The sequence below is a fragment of the Hyposmocoma kahamanoa genome, unplaced genomic scaffold (genome assembly GCF_003589595.1).
Source record: "Hyposmocoma kahamanoa isolate Upper Pololo Valley unplaced genomic scaffold, ASM358959v1 65, whole genome shotgun sequence".
NCBI classification, from domain to species: Eukaryota; Metazoa; Arthropoda; class Insecta; order Lepidoptera; family Cosmopterigidae; genus Hyposmocoma; species Hyposmocoma kahamanoa.
The window spans coordinates 2,417,941-2,431,681 of NW_020653853.1; the positions used below are offsets into that span (position 1 = coordinate 2,417,941).

General features: G+C 36.2%; 2 protein-coding genes across 2 annotated transcripts; one reads left to right on the top strand and one right to left on the bottom strand.

Annotated features, from left to right (window-relative positions):
* The first annotated feature begins 43 nt into the window (after window positions 1–43).
* On the top strand, window positions 44–10,044 carry LOC113231408 (recQ-mediated genome instability protein 1-like). Its single transcript, XM_026465716.1, has 8 exons — window positions 44–162; window positions 236–432; window positions 1,456–1,552; window positions 3,853–3,965; window positions 4,736–4,876; window positions 5,767–6,335; window positions 7,307–7,486; window positions 9,627–10,044. The coding sequence occupies exons 1-8, from the start codon at window positions 80–82 to the stop codon at window positions 9,774–9,776; spliced, it is 1,530 nt and encodes a 509-aa protein (XP_026321501.1). The 5' UTR covers window positions 44–79; the 3' UTR covers window positions 9,777–10,044.
* Window positions 10,045–12,224: 2,180 nt separating this feature from the next.
* LOC113231490 lies at window positions 12,225–13,304 on the bottom strand. Its single transcript, XM_026465816.1, has 2 exons — window positions 13,016–13,304; window positions 12,225–12,976 (listed from the first exon to the last, which is right to left on the bottom strand). The coding sequence occupies exons 1-2, from the start codon at window positions 13,302–13,304 to the stop codon at window positions 12,225–12,227; spliced, it is 1,041 nt and encodes a 346-aa protein (XP_026321601.1).
* Window positions 13,305–13,741: the final 437 nt, after the last annotated feature.

Consider the following 13,741-nt stretch of genomic DNA (forward strand, 5'->3'; position numbering starts at 1 on the left):
GAAGTGTTTGCCGAAATGACCAAATTTTTTATAATATTTACCCGGTGTTGTACTGAAAGCTGATTCAATCAATAAGAAAATGTCTACGAGTAGTCTTTTAAATTCCGTGCGTACATATTTAGCTTCGCATCACATGTTTGTCGACGATGAATGGTTGGCTGGGTACGTTCCTGCTTTTTTTTTATATTTCTCCAATTATTTGTTTAGAATCTATATATTTATTTGTGTTTCACAGATGCATAGAGTATCTAACTGAGGATAGCAGCACTAATTATAACGAAAGAGAGATACAAAACTTGGCTAAAGAACAATGGTTGTTGAATGATTTGAAAGACATTTGTCCTGGTTCTTTGCCGGCTAATTTGAAGAATCAGCTGAAAACTACCCTAAATGGACGATTTGTGTTGCAAATTAACGCTTGTCTTGATATTGGTAAGTCTATCGTTGTCTAATTAGTGTATCAAGTGTACCTTTCTACACAATCTAGATAGATCATTCAATAACCGTCAATTTGTCTCATCATTGTAAGGAGTATGGACTTTCAACTCTATGCTTGCCAGATGACCGGCAAATCCCGAATTGTCCCGGAATTTTTGTCTTGTCATGTGTCCAGTAATTAGACTTCCAAACACTGAGAAGTTATTTTTACAAATTTACCAGAATCCTTATCATAAAAGAACTTCCCCCAGACTCAGTGCTGTAGGCGAGCGAAGGAATGTCGAAATATTGATTGTGAATGATGTAAAAACTTCCAATAGATGGTAGAAAACAATGTTGCAACTGTGTTATGACTGTCAAATTAGATGGATGGCCCTCTGACAAATTAGTTCTAGTAGCAGAAGGCCCGTCTCCCTTACTGTAGTAAAATTGTCCCGAATGTGATAAGTCAGTATCTGGTTACTCTATTCAACCCTGACATAGCTGAAATCATTGTAAAAAACAACAGAGCCATATTCACATAAAACTTGACTTAGAGAAATTGTTCCATATTTTTTCATGAAGGTGATTAAGCACAGGCAGCTGCCAATGATATGATAGGCTTCTTAACCAAGAGATCCCTATCACACAGTCTCTCAGGATTCATCAATTATAAATAAAACTGGTTGTTTATTTATTACAACACAAGTAAAAACATGGTAAGTTGTGGCTTGTGATTAAAAAAAGACATCTTCAATGTCTGCTGGTGCCAACCATTCTCCATATTTTCCATATGAATAAATGTGTGTCCTTATAATTCTAAAAATCCATTTTTTATATATAACCAAACCGTTAACTTATTTTTTCTGCTCTCTTCATTCATATTACTTTTCATACACACCTGTTTATTCTTGGTACTTTTGGACCGGTTGGTCTTTCTAGGTCTACTTACATGATATAGATTTATTTAGTGCTAGAATTAACCCTTCCATAAAATGTAGGTACAAGTAGCTATATGTGTATTGGTGTTTATTCTAGGCACACCTGCCTACCAACAATACTTGAAACTGCAGAAAGTGAACATGGAGAATGTAGAGGCCACCACAAACTTTGATGATAAGGTACCAAGTCATAGGTAATGAGAGAATTGTTACTTAAATTCTTTATTAAATCTTATGCTTCCTAAACAAGGATTTTGAACAAACAAGCTGTACATTTATTCATTCATAATGTGTAAAAGCATACAAATATGTTTAAAGCATTTTGTCTAATTACCAATAAGCAGAGTAATTATGTGCTTAAATCAAATAATGAATTGTAGGTTGACTACTTCCCTCTGAAAGCCCAGAATATTAAAAATAAAATGCGAAATATCAAAATCAACAAACAGTTGTCGTTTTTACTGACAATTATTTTACAAAACTTGTCTTTTAAACATAGTATCGTAATTGCTAGTTAGTTACACATCAAACATATGGAACAAAGGACCAAGGTGTTGTACTAAAAAAGATTGCTAATGAGATAAATCAATTATATAGTGTTTTTTTTTTAATGGGATAATATGGCGAAATCATAGAAGATACAAGGAACCTGTCTTAGGAACCATTAAGTCTTTTTGAAAACAATTTAGGCATAGTCAGTTTCTTGGTCATGCATGAGTTGTCCATAAAAATGAATAAAATTGATGAAAATCTTTTTAGAAGGGATCATTTCATTGTATGGGATGAAAAAGTCGGGACAGCAGAAGTTGATCAAATTTCTTAAATATTTTTTCATACAAAATGCATTGACTTACAAATAAATGGACGACGGGTCTAATACAAAAACCACGAAAAAAATGTCCCAAGTCAACCTATTCAAAATTTAAATTGTAATGTCATCGCAGTATCGCGCTGTCAGTCGAACAAATGAAGACTAAAGCGGAGTTTGACGCTCTGTATACGATTTTAACGCCTTACAAGTTCGGACACTTTTTAGCGCGGACACGACGTCCATATAATTGTAAGTGAATGATAAAATGAATAAAATTTACTATTTTTTTCTAATGCTAATAGACTCAGTTTCTTATAAGGACGACTTCATTGTATAGGAAGAAAAAAATTGGGACAGCAAAAGTTATAATTATTAATACAAAGATCGAACACTCAGAAAAAATTCCTTCGATCCGGTCGGATTCGAACCGACGTCTTCTTGCATACCGTGTCAGACGCTATACCAACTAAGCCATAGTAGCTGTAAAGGTACTAACTGGGTGATAAATCTGTCATAGATTATCATAGATGGCGCTACGACTAAAAAGTCGTTGAAAGACCAAGTACAAAGACACGACGCAAGCACATAGAAAAATTCGTGAGGTCCGTTGGTTCGTTCCGTGGCTTAGTTGGTATAGCGTCTGGCACGGTATGCAAGAAGACGTCGGTTCGAATCCACCCGGGTCAAAGGAATTTTTTCTGGGTGTTTTTTCTGAGTGTTCGATCTTTGTATTAATAATTATAACAAACTAGTGGAGTAATTTCACAAAAAATAATTGAATATCAATTCAATAAAAATTTAATTAATACAGCAAAAGTTGTCATAAAAAAAAAAATATATCTTATTAAATTTGACCAACTTCTGCTGTCCCGATTCTTTAAATATCCTTATAAGAAACTGAGTCTACCGTGCCTAACTATTTAAACGCGTTTATTCCCATTTCAAATGTTATTACAATGTAACATGAAAGTTTAAAAGTATATAAAACTGCCTACTTATTATATAGTTTACTCATAACTAAGAAGTACTTATTATTTGCAAACCAATTTTTTATGAAGTTAATCAAACTATAGTGATAGAAACAACTACTTTTTTAATTAAGTTATAAATTTTAAATTATAAACTTGAAAACTAAAGTACTTTTATGTTTTATTGTACAGGGTCAAGAGCATGTAAAGCTTGACACTTAAGATTTAAATCCAACTCTATGCCGCTTACGATAAGAACGGTCCAAAGTTTAAAGTGTCAAGCTTGACGTGCTCTTGACTGTACAAAATCATAACTGCGTCCTAATTTTGATTCAAATTGGAATCGACCCGATCGGGTAGTCTCGAAATCAGATGGGTTTCTGAGCGAGAAGATGAACCTGATTCCAACTATATCTTTTTAGTTTGTGAGTTAAATCAACTATAATTCCGATTAGAAATCGCCATCCAGTGTGAATCGCAATTATGCGCCTCGACTCGGAAAAGACGCAGTTTCCGATCGGGAGAGGCAATCAAAATCAAGCTGCTGAAGTATTTTTCCTGACAATATCTGTGCGTGCGTTAAATAGGCTGACTGTGTCAATTTTGTAACAGACTCGAAGATATGCCACATTTGATGGAATCACCGCTCTTAGAGTAGACCTAGCAGTAGGACGTGTAATTGAGGATGATCATAATGATAGCATAAAATTTTCAGAATGATAAAACTCTACCTAACTGATGGTGTGCAAACTTTATCAGCAATTGAGTACAAGCCGATGAGGAACCTCAGTTGTGACATAACACCAGGCTGCAAAATTCTTATTAAAGGTAAAGTTTATTAGTGGAATCGCTCCTTGTGAAAGAGTTCGTCCAGCGAAGTACTGTCACCTTACCTAGTTCTGCTGCCAAGCAGTAATGATCACAGTACTGCTTTCCGGTTTTGAAGGGTAACGATTCTGGTGAAATTACAGGCATATGGGACTTGTCAACTTATGTCTCAGGGTGGCGGGAGCAGCCTCAGATCTTTGCGATTAAAAAATTCCTTCGATCCGGTCGGATTCGAACCGACGTCTTCTTGCATACCGTGCCAGACGCTATACCAACTAAGCCACGGAACGAACCAACGGACCTCACGAATTTTTCTATGTGCTTGCGTCGTGTCTTTGTAAGAAAAAACGCTCAGAAAGTTTCTGAGTGTTCGATCTTTGTATTAATAATTATAACAAACTAGTGGAGTAATTTCACAAAAAAAAAAATTGAATATCAATTCAATAAAAATTTAATTAATACAGTGAATAGCGACATCTCTCGCCAGGACTGGTAGCTGTAAAGGTACTAACTGGGTGATAAATCTGTCATAGATTTCTCATAGATGGCGCTACGACTAAAAAGTCGTTGAAAGACCAAGTACAAAGACACGACGCAAGCACATAGAAAAATTCGCGAGGTCCGTTGGTTCGTTCCTTGGCTTAGTTGGTATAGCGTCTGGCACGGTATGCAAAAAGACGTCGGTTCGAATCCGACCGGACCGAAGGAATTTTTTCTGAGTTTTCTGAGTGTTCGATCTTTGTATTAATATATTATATTATTATTAACAGGTCCCGTAGAATGCCGCCGAGGCGTTCTTCTCCTGACAGAAAGCATGATCGAATTGCTAGGTGGTGAAGTTCAAGAAATAGCGATATCTAATTCACTGGCTGGTCTAGTATCTAGCAAACTCGGCCTGCCTGTCACGCAAGGTTGGTTGTCTTAGCCAATAATACCATTAGCCAGTACCAAAGCTCATATCGTTCCACGTCCAACCAAACACTTATTAGTAAAATAATTATAGAATATAATAATAATTCATTTATTTCAAGCCACTTGGACCCATAGTGTAAGTTACAATGTCACTTAAAAGTTAATATTAGTAATAATATATATACTGTTAAATTATTATAGAAAGAAATTTGGCAAATTTAATTATTACAGAATTACATTAAACTTGACTTGGACTTGTCAACTTATGTCTCTTCATAAAAATACAGACTTTTCCACATTGGATCGTTTCGATTCTTTGTTAAAGTCTTTGAATGCAGTATTAATTACTTTTAAAACTAAAATAATGTGTCCATGAAGCAAAATATCTCATTTACAATATTGAATTCTTATTTTATTTAATTTTATTTATTTATTTAAATATTAAATTTTACAATCAGACAATATTCTATATATAATTCTATGTATATGAAACACGAAACCCAGAAGGGCGTAGCAATGTCTGGAGACAGAGACAGATTTTAATCTAATACAATCATTCAATCTAGTTATCAGTCTATTAATTTTATTAAATACAATAATATCTAATCACTAAAAAATTCTTTCAAGGACTAAAAACATTTATTTAGCAGAAATTGCTTTACAACTTTATAAAAAATTTTATCGCGTTGTTCATTTTTGAAGTGATCGTTTAATTGGTTATAATTTTTTATTGCCATTGAATTCAGTTTTGATCCTGTTACTAAAGCTAAATTATTTTGATTGAAATTGCCCTTAGTTTTCCATAGCTGTGTCACGCCATAAATACTCGTTCAGTAATCTCTTACTTCTCGGTCTCTGCTATAATGTACTATTTTTAAATATCCCACAGAACCTGACCAAAACACAACAATAACACAACCTCGCAATGCCACTCTCCCAGCTCCGCATACACAAATGCCATCACGCACCGACCAACATAACCTGAGCGTTGAAGACTCGAGACCTGTCGCAAGAGTCACGAGCATTCAAGTGTCAGCTTTCAATGATGACGACATAGATTTTGACCAATTAGAAGCCATTGAAGCCCAATTCGATAATAGACCTTCTACATACACAAATAACGAGAGAAATAGAATAGATTCCCAAATGGAAAATTCTGGGAAAAGGCCGTTACAAGATTCTGGTAATAAACCGGAAAAGAAATTGAAAATGGAATTGAATGCGTCAAGTGATTATCCGGAAGACAATGATTTGGTTTTCGAAGACGAAGATTATTTGAATGAAATGGAAGCAAAATTCGATAGAGAAGAAAGATCTAGGATCGAAGGACCTAAAGAACCAGTAGTAGTGTCGGCAGAACCGTTTGTGTTTATTAAACAAATTAACGAATTGAGTGTAAGTGAGAGAGCGGGAAGAGTTTTTAAAGTTAAAGGACAGATTATGAAGCTTTTGTCAAAGGTGAGTTTACAAGCAAAACCATTTTTTTCCAATCTGTTGTATCACTAATACAAGTGAAGTTTAGAGCTTATTTAAAAAGAAAATGTATTCTATCCGCTACTGCATTATAGCCGTCTTGTCAAATCACTGACAAAAACCAATAACCAATGTTCCACCTAACAACTTCAATCAAACAAGAACATTTACAGCAACTACGTGTTCCGAACAAAATACTATCAATAGAGTTTTGTTTTAGGGTTGAATTTTGTCAAAGAGTATCGGTACCGTAGTACCGTGGACAGAGGCGACGGTCTATACCTATTGGGAATGATTTAGGCAGGCAGATAAGATTTAAGGTTTATCAATGATATTTATTCCTAGTTGGGGAATGGGTTAATGTAAAGTCCCTGGCAAAGTCGCTATTAGTTGCATAGTAAATTTTATTTCATTTCCGCTTACTATTTATAATTATTATATTACAAAAAAGATAAATTAGTAAAAGAAAAAAAAATACAATCCAGTTGTTGAAATTATTGACGTTATGTTATGTATTCACGGAAAGGCAAAGATCTTTATACCATGCAGACTAGTTTTTTATATTCTTTAAATTTTTATATGGTAACCATATTCACTATTTTATTCATAATATTATCCCTGCTATGTTATCGTGTAGTCAGAACGCTCTGTTGCTTATTCATCTATGATATTGAAATGTTGTGTTTTCTACCGCACATCAGTGAAACAGCGTGTATGGAAAGCCGCATCTAGTACGCTAGTACATAGATATCGTTGGTTACACCATAATGCTAAAACCAGTTCGAAGTGATATCGCTTACATTCTTCCAAAGTCCATAATGATCCCGAAGACACTAAATATTAACAAACGTAACTGTCGACCACTGTGATCCAACGGTTTACATTGTGGGCGCTGGATGAGGAGGTATGAAGGAATATTAATTTCCTATACTTATAATAAATTTCTTCGATCCCAGTTGTCTGTAGGTAAAGACGGATGGAGTCTAAAGTGCACAATAGTAGACGGCACGGGCAGTATTGACGCGGACTTCACAAGCAACGTACTTTCTAAATTGGTTGGGTTCACCCCCCAGGAGATGAACCAATTGAAGAAACAGATGGTAAACAACCCAGTGTTAAAGGCTAAAGCTGTTGAGGTGAGTTTGAATTTTGTTATATTACTTTCTGTTTCTTTCTTATAATGTCCAGTGATGGGACCGACGATGTGATGGTAAGCTACACACCTGTTCATAACAGTTGCAGTGCCACTCAGAGCTTTAAATCGCAAAGATCTGTGGGGCACTGCCACTGCGCTCTTCACCATACGACGTAAGTTGACAAGTCCCGTGTGCCTATAATTTCACCAGCTCCCTTACCCTACAAACCGGAACGCAGTAATGCTCCCATTACTGCTTGGCGGCAGAAATAGGTAAGGTGGCAGTACTTCTCTGGACGAACTCTTTCACAAAGAGATATGCTGCTCCTAAAATCTGTTTATTAAGTCTAATATTTCGACTGAAAAATTTGAATGCAAGGCCATGAATTATTCGCGCGAGCATCGTTTTTTGCCGGTTGATGCCCTGTGGCAGATATTTTTCTTCTCGTATCAATGTGTATGTGCGCTGTACCGCTTCGCCAACGTCTGGCATGATTTGCTGGGAAACGTTGGCTTGAATCCAACCGGATCGCAGTTAATTTTTCTAAGTGTTCCAATTTTGTCTATAATTGTAACAAACTCCACTAGTAATTTCACAAAAAATAATTTAATATCATGTTGGTGCAACATCCTGATATTTAAAACTTTTTTAAACTGGCAACATTTTGTCCAGGTAATAAAAAATGTAGTAGGTCAGTTGCTATGACTTTGTAAAGTGGTCTTGATCGCTAAAAGGTTTTCTGCCCTCACAATATTATTTAATTTTTCAATTATTTTTTTTTCTTTCTAAATTTTCTGTGACTAGATCGCCTGAGGCGTGCTCCACAAAGGTGGGTATTAACCCTTACCTCAAATCTGTTCTCAATTAAATATGTTTGGTACTTGTAGCCTATCCTTCGTCCGCAAACATCTGCACTGTGTACTTTATAAATTTGTGTTTATGGAGTATCGTCGACAGGCTTCAGCACTACATTCATACTACAAGTATGTATATATGGAATATGCCAACGATACGTTGACAAGGGTGGCAAGTGGATTTCAATCGTTAGATTCGAATTATATTCAGTCAGAGAGGGACGACCGCTCACGTGTTCTCTTTCTCACGTGTTTTTGTTTTGTATGATATGAAGTGACAGGACGAACGGTGTTGTTTACCTGGTGGTAAGCGACAGACTTGTCCACAGCAGTTGTCACTCAGACCTTTTACGTTGAAGGAACTAATTGAACATTGTTGTCAATAGTGACGTGCAGTAAAATTTATGGATGTATAATTTTATGACTCAATTCGGCATTTGTTTTTCGAAATTCGAAATTTTTTAAAATGAAATCTAATACGATCGTCACTAATGGGATAGCTGGCCAGCACAACTTCTACCTCTGGCAAACTCGCGTCATAGCTCAATACAAAACAAAGCAGTTTCGAATTAACGATATAGGTATTAATTAAGTAGGTAAACATTTTTATTTTCGTTTTATTAAAACGTTTTAATCAGCTACCACTTGCAATACTAGTTATAAACCTAAAAACTTATAGATGTGACTCGCATTTGATTACAAATTAAATTTAAAATTAGATGTTAAGAATGTTGAAAATTGTTAAAAAATTGTTTGTTTTTCCTTGTTTGGAAATGCAAAAATTAAATATTAAATTAGTATAAGTTAAAAATGTTAAATGTGCATTTATAGCTATGGAAGAGCGGTGCCTCCTGACACAGGCTTTGATAAGCTTAAAAGGAGGTACCATCCACTGTTAATGTAATGTATCATCTCAATATTGTAATCTGTTAAAACGGCCATCATAGCGTGCCAGTACTGTAGTCCGACGAGCCTGTAGTTTCACCATGTCATGCATAAGCATTGACTTACAATTATATGGACGTCGGGTCCGCGCTAAAAAGTGTCCGCACTTGTAAGGCGCTAAAATCGTATACAGAGCGCGACACTCCGCTTTAGTCTTCATTTGTTCCACTGACAGCGCGATACTGCGATGACATTACAATTTAAATTTCGAATAGGTTGACTTGGGACATTTTTTTCGTGGTTTTTGTATTAGACCCGTCGTCCATTTATTTGTAAGTCAATGTGCATAAGAGAAAGATAAAAAATCCATTCTAAATATAAAATCTTTTAATCCATTTCAGGCCCTGCAAAAAGCAAAGGACTCGTTACAGATCCTATACTGCATAATAGAGCTAACAATTCTAGAAGTGCCACAAATTACCTGCCTTATTCCTTTTGATGATAGCCACGTGGATTTGTTGAAGAAACGAACCGGAGACAGCGGGTTATAGCATGAGGTTCTACAGTAGAGTACTTTTTAAAGGTCAATCTTCGGTGCTATTCTAATTTTATTAAGCTGTTGAATACATACTATGTTGTAATTCGACGTTACAATTTTCTATAATAAATAGTCGGATATACAACTGACGTGTAGTGCGTTGCTACAGTCCATTTGTTTAGGTACTTAACTAAATGTAAACAATCTTGATACATCTTTTTATTGAAACACATGCTTTACAAATCAATAGGTATAAAAATAGGCATGCAATTTCATATGAAGCTAAGCATTTGTATTTTGTATTTGAAGGTAAGGGAAAATCATTTTATAAATGTATATTTCATTAAATAGACATCTCAAGATTGTTTACATTTATTTAAGTACCTAAACAGATGGACTATAGATTTTGATGAAATAAAAATAAAGTTATTTATTAGTGTTGCCTTAAGGCTTAATTTAAATTGTCACGGGACGAAATCATACGGTAGCTGTTCATTGACGTGGTAGCCATTGATTTCGTACCTAATTATTTTGCAATAAAAATCAATGGAGTTCAATAAATATCACGAAATCGACTCATCCGAAGAACAGAGTCCGATGTGATTGTATAGCGAAAAGAGAATAAGTACGTTTCGAGAACAATTTCGTTATTCAAACTAAGGCTTATGTAAAGATGTTTTGAGAAATTATATATCTTATTTCGTTTCGAAATTATAAAATCGAAAAACGGTCAATCTAACCTGATCCACAGCGAAGTAGAACGAACGAAATGTATTATGTCCTGAGAACAAGTAGTCTTGCACATAGACCTTTGTTCTACGGATGAGTCGAAATAATAAGGGCGCATTTATACGACACGAATTTCATCGCGCATCTGGTTACGACCAACATTCAATCGACAGTCGATGGAATATTTATCGACTGCAATCACTAGCTGGTTGCAATTTTTTGCGTAATGAACTGCCATTTTACTTCCATCTTCAAAAAGACAGACTATACAATTAGCACTGCCACAATAAAACTCAGAGATTTTTTTTATTCAAATGTAAGTGCGCATTTGACCTCCATCGCACCTGATGGAAAGCGACGATGGAGCATGCACACCTAATAATGCCTTTTCACTCTTGCCTTGAAAAGGTGCAAGCTATAACGTTCAGGGAACAAGTCTGCAGGCAGGGAAATCCACTCTATAGCCGTTTGCCCTATAAATGTGGAAGCGTAACGCTTCGTTCGCATCTTTGGAATATCCACAACATAAGGTCCAAGTCTACGTCGAAAACTATGTAGAAAGTCGACCCTGCGCCCAGCACCATAGGTAATCCCAGCATTGTACCAACTGAAGAAAAAACTTTAGTCCGTCTATATTCGCATTTTTTTAATAATACCAAATGACGTGACGAACAAGTCGTGGAGAACAGTTGCATTCAGAGCTTTGTTTTTCTTTATAATGTTATAGCTCCATCGATGTTTCTGCCATTGTTGAGTGAAGGAACACATGCGTTTTTTACTCAAAATTTGAGCGGTGGATTTCGATAAATATCACTGAGAAGGGAATCTACAACAACAGAGAACTTAGACTATCACAGGAACAAATTGTTTTTTAAATAAATTTACTCAGGGCATATACAAAGGGGGTGGATTAACGTTAGGAGAAAGATGATATTAACGGGATTTTAGGGGGGAGGATATCATACAGAGGAGTGACGATACGGTTACAGTAAAAAACAGGTGCTCTTTAAATCGCAAAGATTATATCTCACTGCGCCCGTCGCCCTGAGACATAAGTTGACAAGTCCCAAGTGCCTGTAATTTCACCAACCGGAACGCAGTAACGTTCACGTTACTGCTTGGCGTTTTGAACAAAAAGGTTTTGCGTGTCATTACTTATGTATACAGGGTTACAGGAAAAGTCGTGCTAGATCCGTTAAGGGCGTGGAGTACTCATCATTTCTGACTTATTTTACTATGAAACACCCTACCCTTTTCGAGATATTTGACTTTTATTTTTTTTATTCAAAATTGCCGATTTTTAGGCTACTAAATTTAATTTTGTTTATTTTGTGTGTCTTATTATTATAATTATTGCATTTTTACATGTGTGATAAGATGCTTTAGGACCTCAAACATTAAAATAGTGAATAAGTTAATTCAATACGCCGTAGTAGAAAAGAGAAAGTCAAGAAATTAAAAAAAAATTAGAAAGTTTATTTTTCTCTAAGGGATATCTAAAAAAAATATTATGGCAGTTGATCGGCAGATAAGTTATAAAATATCTACGTTTAATCAGCTATCTAACAAGGTATAACAATCTAGGGTTTTATTTAAATGCTTTGAAAAAACTTAGTTTCATAGGCGATAGTGGAGGAGAAAATTAATACTTAGCCCTAAAAAGTATAACAAAACAATAGGTAAGCATGCAAAGTATTTATTAAATCAGGTTTTCACACAACTTTTTGTTATTCTACAGTTCATGTTCAACATGGCCGCCTCTGTTTCTAATACATTGTCGCATTCTTCTACGGAGACCAGTCTTCACTACTCCAGTGGTCAACGTTGTCCTCATTTGATTTGCTGCATCCACAATCCTTTCTTTTAACTCTTCCACAGACGAAACTGGATTTGACTCGCTGTAGACAAGACTTTTCATGCGCCCCCACACATGAAAATCCATGGGGGTTAGGTCCGGACTTCTTGCTGGCCATGGCAACGGCCCACCTCGTCCTATCCATTTGTTTGGATAATTTGTGTCCAGCCAGTCTCTGACACTTCTCCTGAAATGGCCATCATGTTGGAACCACATGTCCCTGATCAAGTTGAGTGGCAGATCATCCAGCAAATCACTCAAGTCTCCTCTCAAAAAAATTTCGTAACTTTCCCCATTTAGATTGTCCGGGAGAAAGTAAGGTCCAATCAAATGATTGGAGATAATACCCATCCACACATTCACGCTGAATCTTCGTTGGGAACGCTTCACTCTTTTCTTATTGGGATTCCTAAGTTCTTTTGGGGCCCAGTAATGCGCGTTGTGATAATTAGTTATGCCATCTTTATCAAATTTGGATTCATCTGTCCACAAGATATTTCTTACAAAATCTGGGTCTTCTACGTCAGCATTTAGCATAAATCTGCAGAAGTCCAACCTTCTCGCGGGGTCTCCTTCTTCAATAGTGTGTACCGGCGTGTAATGGTACGGGTATAGGCCAGCAGTATGCACTGTAAACCACACTCTTCATTGCGAAAGTCCCAGATCACGGGCAACAATATTAGTGGAAGTAGTCGGATCCGCTCGAAAGCGTTGCACTATCTCATTGTCCTGTTCTTCGTCGTCATTAATTCGTGGTCTGCCCATGTCTGTATTTCGTCTCAAAATAGAGCCAGTTTCTCGAAGTCTCCGATAAACTCTGTCAAAAACAGCCACATCCGGCACTCGACGACCGGGGAATCGAGCTATGTATTCGTTGCGAGCTTGCGCAGACACACAATCGCAGTATCCGTAACAAATAAGCATATCAGCATATTCCTCAGGTATGTACGACGTCATCTTCAACACTTCCGTAGCACAAGTACAAATCAAAGTCCGGTTAACAAGCACAGTAGTCACAAATCGGAAAAAACAGTCCAGAATCACAGCCAAGTCAAGAAAAAGAGCAAAACGATATCACATCTACTATGTACGAAGCACAAAAGCAGACTGACAAACAAAACAATATCCCGTGATATCTTTACAATATTTTTTCTTTCATTCGCACCTACATAAACCGTCGCTTGTCTCACTCGCACGGTGCGTCTTAACTTAAGGACAATAGGCGCGGGACCGTTAGAACTGCTGACTGGAGCGTCCCAACTACTTTTTTTTTCCACGAAATGCAATACAAATCCTAGATTGTTATACCTTGTTAGATAGCTGATGAATGATGTAGATATTTTATAACTTATCTGCCGATCAACTGCCATAATATTTTTTTTAGATATCCCTTA

Bases quoted from the DNA above. Each gene is read 5' to 3' on its own strand.
- LOC113231408 (XM_026465716.1), top strand. From the start codon at position 80: ATGTCTACGAGTAGTCTTTTAAATTCCGTGCGTACATATTTAGCTTCG. The intron at 4,877-5,766 runs GTTGGTTGTCTT...AATATCCCACAG, and splicing joins CGGCCTGCCTGTCACGCAAG to AACCTGACCAAAACACAACA. The intron at 7,487-9,626 runs GTGAGTTTGAAT...AATCCATTTCAG, and splicing joins TAAAGGCTAAAGCTGTTGAG to GCCCTGCAAAAAGCAAAGGA.
- LOC113231490 (XM_026465816.1), bottom strand. From the start codon at position 13,304: ATGACGTCGTACATACCTGAGGAATATGCTGATATGCTTATTTGTTAC. The intron at 12,977-13,015 runs GTGATCTGGGAC...TGTGGTTTACAG, and splicing joins TTCCACTAATATTGTTGCCC to TGCATACTGCTGGCCTATAC.